This window comes from Anabrus simplex, chromosome 8, assembly GCF_040414725.1.
Source record: "Anabrus simplex isolate iqAnaSimp1 chromosome 8, ASM4041472v1, whole genome shotgun sequence".
In the NCBI taxonomy this organism is placed as follows: Eukaryota; Metazoa; Arthropoda; class Insecta; order Orthoptera; family Tettigoniidae; genus Anabrus; species Anabrus simplex.
The window spans coordinates 43975479-43986576 of record NC_090272.1 but is presented as its reverse complement, the minus strand read 5'-3'; the positions used below and the strand labels follow the sequence as shown (position 1 = coordinate 43986576).

Sequence of the window (11098 nt, the reverse complement as noted above, 5' to 3'; positions counted from 1 at the left end):
TAATCTTCATATGAACATTTATACTTTGATAAATAACATTAGCTGTGTTAGGAAAAAAAAAAACAGGAATTTTTAGCCAAATCTTACAATTTAATTGGCACAATACTATGACTTTGACATCAACTTCCTGTGATTAATGTCTAGTCTATTATAGACCCATTTTAATTGTTACTTCTTCCTATTTACTTTTTATACAGTAATGATATTTTATTGAGTAATAACATTTTAATGAACAAATAATTGTAAATAAGGTTTATTATAATGACTCAACCTTGAGATAATTTTACAAAATAGCTGAAGATGCTCAACAAAACGAGCGAAACGTCCCGTTTAATGTTTGTATTGTAGTAAATGTCCTTTAAGAGACAAACATTTTTATGTATTGAATACGGTGGATATAAAAACAAGAATTTGCAACTAGAAAGAACTTGCTCTGAATCTCTCAGCTCTGCGACAGAGAGAGCTCCATACTGTTATCAAAATCTCTAACTAGAACTTGAATCGATTATTTTTAAAACCTGTAAGTCACCCATTTTCTCATTTTATGTGAAGAAATGAAAGATGTGATGCATAGGTATTCTTCATTCTATATATAAATACTGCAAATTTGATGTTAAATGGGTGTGGATGAGAAAAACCTTGAAGGATACCTGCCCAATGAAGACAAAATTTGGAAAAGTGTGTATGATTGGGATATCACAGACGGGGAGATGGACTGGAAAGAAAGTTCATTTCAGAAGAACTTTCTATGTAGTTTCAAACAAACATTTTTAATTCTGAGGTTTCTCAGCACAATTTATTACTAAAGTGAGAAACATTTTTTTGAGTAGATGAAGAACAAACATATTGTTGTGATATACATGACGATTTATAAATGGAACCAAAAGTTATTGTTTATTTAAATAAAATGATTCAAACATCCATTAGTTTTTGAAACCCTGTAAGTTGTGAACTTTTAAACCAGAATAGGAAAAACTGTAGCAGTTTTTACAAGTTTATCACATGCTTCCATGACTTCTTCAATGAAGATTTAAGTTCCAGAATCACAAAAATCTTATCAGTATACTCCACATTATCACTGAGTTCTTTTTCTGTTTCGCACAAGTTTACCATTCCTGCATTACAGGGTTTTGTTTTGGTGAGTTTACTAGGAGGGGAAACAAGTTTCCCATTGCTTAAGTGGTGCAGAGCAGCTATTAAAAAATTTGATGGGACATGAAGAACATTTAATCAAAAGATGTCGAACTTTATTGTTTCTAATTTAGACAGAAGACAGTTATAATATACACATTCTATACACTATCACCACCAGGTGACAATTATCACAGAATTTTTAACACTCTTTCCTAAATCTCTATATCTTAAAATTAAAAAAGCTTTAATTTCTACAAACAATAGATACAAGTGTTCATATTTAGAATGTAGGAGTAGCAGCACAAGAAAACTTCATTCTGGAACATTAAGCAGATGGTTTCTCAGCCATCCACACCTTCTCTTGGCAATGGGCCAGTGCCTGCAAACAAATTAATATGGTACAATCAAATTATACAACCTACTATTTGGTTCAACAGACAGCGATAAATCATGTCATATTTAAGATGAGCACAATGTCGGATGAGAGTGGGAAGAGGGCATAGCAGGGAAAAAAAAGGGGGAAAATCTTCATACGCTGCCAACTTCAAATAATGAATTGGCCCAAATAGAAGAAGACAATCTTATTTTAAACATTAAAATGTACTTACAAAAATCAGCCACCTTACATGCACACTCTAATATTTAAAAACTCATTCTTGTGAACATACATTTCAACTGCAGGCCTACTGGCTTGTGAGGTGGAAGTCACCACATGCATCACTGCTGAGCTCAAGGCCATGAATAAACCTAAATTCTTCAAGCTTTGAAGATTTTCACCAATTTGTGGTGGGGAAGTAGCGCAAAAACGGGAAAATCCCTCGAATTCCTGAACTTTACAGGGTAAATTACACCTTCGGAGAGTAAGCCATTAGTGTCAGAGAAGTTCAATTTTCCTCGCTGATTTTCAGAGATATTGCTGAATAACCCAGTAAGCCTGTGCTTGTACTGTATTTTGCAGTCAATTCACAAGTTCAAAATTACTTCTGTGCTGAGTGATAGATTGAAGGCTAGCAAATATTTGTCGTGTGATAGCCTACCTATGGATAAGGAACATAACTGTGTGAAGTTGACTAGCGTGGTGCATATTTGTCTCGTGGTAGAAGATACTGAAAGTCTTGAATTCATTACTAATGAAGACAAAATCAAAATCCAGGAATTTGACAGACATCCGCATCTTTCAACGGTGGCATGCATGTTGAAGCTCACATCTCCGAGTTTCAACTCGAGCCGATTAAAGTGTTGTCGCATTCAAAATGGCAGTCAAAATCATTCTCTCACATATGACTGAGGTTAACCTCAAAATAATTCATGGTCGAAGAGTATGACCAGAAAACTGTTTAATAACAGACTCGTCCAAAATATAAAGTTTAGCTTTTTTTTTTTGAAGAGTGCGATCTGAAATAGTACAATGACACTTTTCAGGCACCAGTGTGAACGTTTTCATATTTGTCCGGTGTTTCACACACCTTTCAATACACTGTTGTATTTAATAAGCTCCGTTGGAAAAGGTTTTCATATTTGTTCTCTGATCTCTTTTATACATTTTTAATCCTCTCATCTCATCTTTAGAAACAGTAGATAGCCTATAATCTTCATTCTATGCGAAAAATAACCAACATAAAAAATGCAAGCCTGACAAAAAAAAAAACCAACACATCAAATGTTTACATATCACTGTTGGATAGTTCTTAATCATGTATTTAGTAGTACGTTTTTTCACTTAACATGTTCTCTTACCTTGTCCCCAGCAGAAACTTCTTAATGAGGTTTTACTGAATTATGGAAGACCTGTTAGCATCCAATGACAAATATCTAACCTTTTTGAAATTATTTCCGTCTCTTCTACAAACCATTTCTAATTCCTAGACACTCACCCCACAAGACTTGGCATGCTCCTCGGAGACACACCAATAACCTGGTCCCCAAGTGCACTTCTTCCCTCCTAGCAGGTTGACCACCTGACGATCACGGAGGCACAAGCCAATCTTTTCGCAGATCAAGTGCGTGTCCGTGTGTCGGGCAATGAGGTTCAGTATGCTGGGGCCGTACACCTTGATCATAGACTTGCACTGAAAACAGAAAACATTCAATCCATAATCAAAGAAAATAAATAGTTGCCTTTTAAATTGGGTGTACAACAAATATTGTTACAAGTACATTATGATAAACCAAATTAACAAACTTTTAAAATAAAAAATATTGTAATTTACTCTTCACCATGCTGGTCAGTCTACAGGCAGCAATTTATCATGACTAGGCATTCTGCAAGAATCACACAAAGCATCTCATAATTCAAGAACCATAAGACATACAGAATTTAATCATATATCAACCCCATGTTTTAAATTTTTACAGCAGCAAAAAAAGGGAGTCCAATAAGAGACAACCTCCCGTTATTGTAAGGCAAACATTACAAATTTTATGTCTACATAATGGTAAATGGTGGATACTACTTTAAGGCCTACATAACATTTACTCAATTGATGGATGCCACAGCATAATTTTTGGAAAACATTTCTTCGCTTAATGGACACATTTGATTTTCAACAAAAATTGTCTTCGTAGGCAATACTTAAAATCTTAAAACTGGATGGAAGCTGTATGCAATAAAACTAGTACATGGAGATCAATGGCTGCACACTCTTTAACACACAATACCGTCCATTTCCATACCCCTTTTCTCTCGTTCAGTGTCCCAACACTTCAAGCCGTATGTCAACCACACCACCGCTTTCTTTGTTCATCTGGATATGTGCAGCCTCCAATAGATCCCATTCTCTCTCTTAATTCTCAATCCTAAGATTGGTTGGCAGCAATTCGTCTTCTCCACTCTTCTCTGTAATCCGCTAATCTCTTCATTTCCACATATGAGCCTGCTCCTACGTCATCTCTGATCTGTCTTGCATATTGCAGTCTAGGTCTTCCTCTTCCTCTTTTACCTTGAATCATTCCTTCCATGACATTAACTATGAAACCATTGTGCCTATAGAGATGGCCAATTAATTGGTCTCTTCTCTTTCTTATTGTTGCTAAAAAGGATCTTTTTTCATCTATTCGTCGAAGAACTTCTTCATTTGTGAGTTTTGCTGTCCATGAGATCTTTTCCATTCTCCTCCAGCACCACATCTCAAATGCTTCCAGACGTTTCTTATCACATGCACTAATAGTCCACGTTTCTGAGCCATACAAGGCCACACTCCAGACATAGCACTTAATAAATCTCTTCTTGGTCTCCACATTTAAATTCCTTGATGTAAATAGTATCCTTTTGTTGTAATAAGCAATCTTTGCTTAGTCAATTCTGCTCTTTATGTCGACTGAACTTTTGCCATCTGGAGTGATTTTACTTCCTAAATAGGTAAAGACATTTACTTACCTTAGTGGTATATCACTAATTCTGATGTCGACTGCAATATGTTGGCGGTCGCATACCATAATTTCGGCCTTTTTTGTATTAATTTTCATGTTATATTTATCTCTCAATATCTTATTCATTTTTATTAATGCACTTTGTAGTTTCTCTTCGTTCTCCTCTATGACAGCTATGTCATCAGCAAATCTTATTTTGATTTCTACTCCATTTACCTTTATCCCTTCCATTTCCTCTTTACATTCCTCAATGCCTTTCTCAATATACAGGTTGAACAGCACTGGTGACAAATACATCCCTGTCATACTCCTTTCTTTATAAAAGCCTCCCATACTTCACCATTTATGTTTATGATGCCTCTTTGGTTGTTATAGAGTTCATATACTATTCGTCTATCTATAAAATCTAGACCAACACTAGTCATAATCTTCATTAACATATTCCAGTTCACATTATCAAAAGCTTTTTCTAAATCCACGAATGCAATAAACAAAGGTTTTCTTACGTCTAGCATTTTTTCTATAATCTGTCGTAACGTTAGAATAGCTTCTCGTGTGCCTCTTTCGTCTGAATCCAAACTGATCTTCAGCCAAATGTAGTTCAATTTTATTGCTTATTCGATTATATATTATTCTTGTCTATATTTTTGACATGTGCGACAATAGACTCAAGGTGCGATGTTCTTCACATTTTAGAGTTCCAGGTTTCTTTGGTATAGGGATTATGAGAGACTTTTTAAAATCTTCTGGAATTTCTCCGGTTTCATATATTTCCGTAGCCGTGTGTTTCATCATCTGGTCCCTGTATCATTTCTCCAGTTAGTTCATCGCATCCTGGGGCTTTATTAGGTTTCAGTCTTTCACAGTCTTAAGGTATTCTTTTGTTAAAGAGGGTCCCAGTTGATCCCTTGTAATGTTGTCTTCATTTTCAAGGTCATTCATGTCAGTAGGATCTTCATATAATGTTTCTATATATCGCTTCCATCTTTCTCCCACTTCTTTGCTCTCAGACAACAGTTTCCCATTTTTCACTTAATATGCTGTTACTACGGCCAGTGACTGTTCTGAAATGTTTCTTAATCAATTTATAAGCAGTTTCCATGTTTCCTTTCTCCATTCTTTCTTCTATTTCTTTGCATTGTCTCATTATATATTCTTCCTTAGCCTCCTTTGCTTCTCTGTTGACTAGGTTTCAAAGTCTTTTATAGTTTCTGATTCTTTCTTCACTCTTTGAGTTTTTAAATTTCCTCCTTTCCTCTACAAGTTCAAGCACGTAATCTGTAACCCATGGTTCTCGTGCTTGTTTAGTCTTTTTCCCTATTACCTGATTTGCAGCTTCTATGATAGAGTGTTTAAGGCCCATCCATTTCTCATTTATTGTACCATTTGGTATTTCCGCAACATTATGTTTTACCAGTGTTTGATAGTTTTCCTTGATTCTGTCTTGTTTTAGTTTCCTGACATATCTGCAATATTTTTCCACATTCTTCCTCTTCTTTCTTAGTCTTAAATCAGATTTTAACAATACTAGGTTGTGGTCACTCGCTACATCAGTCCCTGGATAACTTTTGCATTGTTTGACTTGGTTATGGTATCTTTCCCTTACCATAATATAATCTATTTGATATCTCGCTTTATCTCCAGGTGCAGTCCAAGTATACCTTCTTCTCTTGGGCTGTTTGAACAAGGTGTTTGTAATTATTAGTCCTTTTGCTTTACAAAAGTCTATTAGTTGTTGTCCTCTGTCATTTCTTGCTCCAAGGCCATACTGAACTACAGTCTTCCCATCTTCTCCTTCACCAACAGAAGCGTTCCAGTCTCCAAGAAAAATGAGGTTCTCGTTGTCCTTAAACGTATCCAACAACTCCTCTAACTGATCATATACCTGCTCTACTTCTTCATCTGAATGATTCGTTGTTGGCTACGCTTGCTGTGGGATATATCCACATCACATTAACACTTACTGTCTCAAAGTTCGACTGTTGCTATACGAGGCTACAAGGCTAAAAATTACACATCTCTATTGCCTCACAGGGAGTATGTGAGCGAGATGATCGATCTCTGATAAGCCTTCCAAAAATAGCATCAAATGCATCAAGCGTCTGCATGATTATGCAAAGCGCAATGATATTTGTATCAAATAACTAGCTGTTGTACCCATGCTTCGCTACAGAATTCTCAGAAAGACTGTCCTTATAGTTTTCCCAACTGAAGGCCACACAGATCATTACAATGACATCAATATGAACATCACGACTACAAGTAATGCTGTCATATGAAATATTCGATAGAATGAAAAACAGAACATATTCTCACTTTTAAAGAAAAGTATTACGGTGTCGATCTAACAGTTCAAAGTTCCAGGGCTAGAATAACCAGGTCGCAGACAGCCGTGAAAACTCCTGTGTCATTATTCCATTTAAGATAATGCTTGTTGTTTAAAGGGGCCTAACACCTAGGTCATTGGACCCTAATGGTACGAAATGAGACGAAATGTAATGACAAAGAATGAATGGATGGATATAAATTTAAAACAATCGTGGATCCGATCCGCAATATCCTACATTCCCAGAAACAAGTGTTAAACAATAGTATTACTGACCAAGGGACTGCTTCTAGAGCACAATCCTGAATCGATGATTGTTATAGTATAAAGGGGTCCAAAATCCAGGTCATCGGCCCCTCAATGGTCCTTATCGCTAGGAAAGCAGACCCCACGGTATTTGTCATATTGCGGAACTACTCAAAAGTAGCATAGACTCGCAGTATTCCACACATTATGGTACTACTCACAAGTAATTTAATGCACACATCTAACACAGACCTATGGTGTTTCTCACATTACAGCGCCATTTACAGGCAACAAAAATCTTCGTTGTTTCTCACATTGGTGTACTAATCACAGGGAATCTTACTATCCTGTGGTGATCCTCACATAGTGTGTACTAATTATAGGCAAGCCAGACCCATGGTGTCGCTCGTAGAGTGGTAACCACAGGTACTGTAAAACCCATCCTGATTCACACACTGTCGCTACTAATCACAAACCTATTGCATATCTAACATAGTGGTACTACGCATAAGTAAAAGCGACCCATGGCATTCCTCGTGTGGTGGTACTAGTAAGTAGTCTCATGTTTCTAATTCGATCATCCCTTGGTCGCCCCCTTTTAGTCGCCTCTTACGACAGGCAGGGGATACCATAGGTGTATTCTTCGCCTGCATCCCCTACCCACAGGGGGATGTGCGTTTGGTCCATGACAGCTATTTTATTTCGCTCAAGTCCGCCAGCAAGCCGGTTAGGACCCCCCCCCCCATCTCCCATGTGGGGGTATCACCTTTCCCCCTGCTACGCCAGCGTAGTACGTTCGTGGTTATTCCGTTTAAGTGTGCACACTGCTCATTCTAATCACTGCCTCAGAGTAGGGTTAAATTAATAAACTTCATTGTTTGTCCGTATTGAACCAAGATTACAACTTTTATTATAATTTGGGTCCACCCAATTCAATACATAAAAATTGTTGCTTAAATGTAATTACAACATATATTTCAATCAGAACTAGTTTCGACGCCCCTCTGCATCATCATCATCTGATAAGTTTGTGGAAAAAATCGACAATCATATAAGTTGATCTACTTCAAATTGATCACAATTTAAAACCATATTAACAACATGAAACTGTGTTAAAATTATATTATATTTTCTACAAGCCCAAGACTTGCGAGTCTTAAGCCATAAACTTCTTTGCTCTCTTATGAAATAACATGAATTTAAAAGAACAACAACTTAAAAATAAAATCTTAAAAGTACTTTGTGCTTAATTTATCGCGCTTCTTAAAACTTGACGTAAAATTGTAGTAGAAATGATTCAATAAAAACTACAGTGTTCCTTTAACCCTTTTCACCTGAGCCCACATGATCGTGTGGGTTGAGTTTATATTTTATTGAAAGAAAACTAGCCCGTTTCCCTGCGTCACACTGGGCTGCAATGATCGTGCAGGTTCCGCGCTTCGTATTGCAGTTGTTTTTATTTCGATAGTTGGGCACAAGGAGGCAGCATATGTGTTTAAACTCTTGTAAACAAAACATACCATGTGGCCTCAAGTTAAATTGTCCCTTTTTATTATCTTTTACATACTGATTTTGTTGTGAATCTTTTTAAAACATCCTAGAATCATCATAGAAGGTATACACATCCTTAACAATGCTACTTTTTGAACCTAGCAGTTATAATAAACTGTCAACCTGTAATTAGCACGATGTTGCGGGTTAGGGTTTAATTTGAGGTAATGGTGTGTTTCTAACCTCAAAAGTGATCATTAGTATTCTGGGAAGATTTCTCTAATTAAGCATTATTATACTTATGTGAATACAAAATACATGTATTTATATGAATTTTAGGGATATCAGATGAAGAAATAGCGAGGTTAACCTGTGCATCTGATTGCGAGACCTTACTCAGTGAAGATGGTGGTGATGATGAATGGATACCTGAACCTACATCTTCACACGTAGGCAATGATTCTGATGATTCTCATCACGGTGGCAATATTGATGAAGAGGAAGAACACACAGGAGATAATTATTCTACTGATAATCATTCTCTAATCATTTACCTACACGTCAATCACCAAGTCCCCCACCGCCATTGAACCGGACTACTTTTCAAAGAATATTCTGTTTATATAAGTCCTATACTGATGTTTTATAACCTATTTTACTTCATATACCGTATTTCACGGCATAATCGTCGCACTTTTTATACCAAAATTTTCGAAAAAAATTGTAGGGTGCGACCATTATACGATGAATATTTAATACCAGTATTTGTATTACTCAAAAAATGTATTTATAACTAAATTGTATTTGATACAAATTTAAGATGCACGTAATACTCGCGTTTATACATCAAAATAATTAAAATGGTATAAAACAAAATTCATAATTTTTCGCAACAATTCGGCGAACGTTTTTCCAACCTGAAAATAAAAATGAACGTATTAAGTTAATTTGTCATTAATTTGAGTATTAAAGTTAAAATATTACACTTGCAAAAAATTATCGCTTTGGTGTGAAATGCGGACTTACCGGTACGCAATTTATTCCAAATCTTCGGTGTCGCTATCGCAGGTTTCGCTATTTGATGCGCCGTCCTCACCTCTGTTAATACCAGTATCAGATTCTTCGTCTCCCTGCCACACTGCGTCATCTTCGGAACCGTCTAGTGCATTCGAAATCCCAGTCCTTTTGAAGCTCTTGGAGACTAGTTCAGGTGGTATAAGATCCCAACTCTTCTTCACCCACGAGCATAACAAGTCCAAGGGTGGGCGCCTGATATTTCCGGCGGGCGTCAATTGCTGATCGCCGCTCATCATCCACTCGATGTAAAATCGACGTAAGTGGTCTTTAAAGGGTTTATTAACACATACGTCTAGTGGTTGCAAAGCAGATGTTAGGCCACCAGGAATGACTATCTGTCGTGTCTTATTTGTAGTGAGAATTTGCTTCACTTCGTTCACGAGGTGACCTCGGAAACTATCTAAAACAAGCAGAGCTGGTTGTTTTAGTAGTGCACCAGGTCTTCTATTCCACACAGTTTTAACCCAGTCCAGCATGAGTTCTACGTCCATCCAACCCTTTGGTTGCACTCGTACATGAATTCCACGGGGAAACTGTATATTCTTAGGCATCGTTTTCCTCTTGAAAATGATGTAAGGCGGCAACTTTCTCCCGTCAGCTGTAATGGCTAGCATTGCCGTGCATCGCAACTTCTCACTACCGCTGGTTTTCATTAATACACTCCGTGATCCTTTTAGCGCAATAGTGCTGTTGCGAGGCATATCAAAAAATATTTGAGTCTGATCGGCATTACCGATTTGAGAAAGCAAGTACTAAGTTTCCTTGCGCAAACGTATGACAAATAGGTGAAAATTTACAATCTTGTCCGTGTAATCAGCAGGCAACTTTTGGCTTAGTGTTGTTCTCCTTCGCACTGACAGATTGTGTCGTCGCATGAACCCCTTAATCCACCCACGAGTCGCCTTAAACTGAGTTACCGGTATGTTGTGTTTGCGCGCTACCTCCTGTCCCTTAATTTGTAACATTTCATATGATACACTGCAGCCATTGTTACGTATTTCACTGACGTACCTAAACACTTCGTCAATTATAGGAAACTTCCCTGTTTTAGGACCTCTAAACGCGCGTCTAGAAGGGTTTGTGCTTTTTAGCTTGTTTTTTACTTTCCGCCAGTCACGCACCAACTTTTCACTCACAGAAAATTTTCTTTCTGCAGCTCTGTTCCCGTGCTGTTCAGCGAAGGCAATTACGCTTAGCTTGAAGCCCGCAGAATAGTTTCTATATTTACCCATAATCGCTTATAAATGCTTCACACGTTAATGTTTTGCGATATAAATGACTTTCCGTAATTGTTCACTATTAAAACAAATTATTTCTGCAAACACCCAAAACACAAATTAAAAACTTAAATTCTCACGCACACATGTCTACAGTAATCACGTAAATCTGAAACAAATAAATGCGTCTGTGATCTGTCCATTCCAGAGCAGCCAATACTGTTAGGCAGCAAGGAAG

The 11098-nt window shown here is 37.1% G+C and overlaps 1 protein-coding gene across 1 annotated transcript in view; it reads right to left on the bottom strand.

Annotated features, from left to right (window-relative positions):
* Positions 1-1221: 1221 nt before the first annotated feature.
* Sap-r (Saposin-related) overlaps positions 1222-11098 on the bottom strand; it is a 203795-nt gene continuing 193918 nt past the window's right edge. Inside the window, exons 17-18 of the mRNA XM_067152173.2 lie at positions 3009-3203; positions 1222-1513 (exon numbers count right to left, since the gene is read on the bottom strand). Of these exons, the coding sequence (XP_067008274.1) occupies positions 1460-1513; positions 3009-3203 (249 nt within the window). The 3' untranslated portion in view covers positions 1222-1459. The remainder of the gene's footprint in view (positions 1514-3008; positions 3204-11098) is intronic.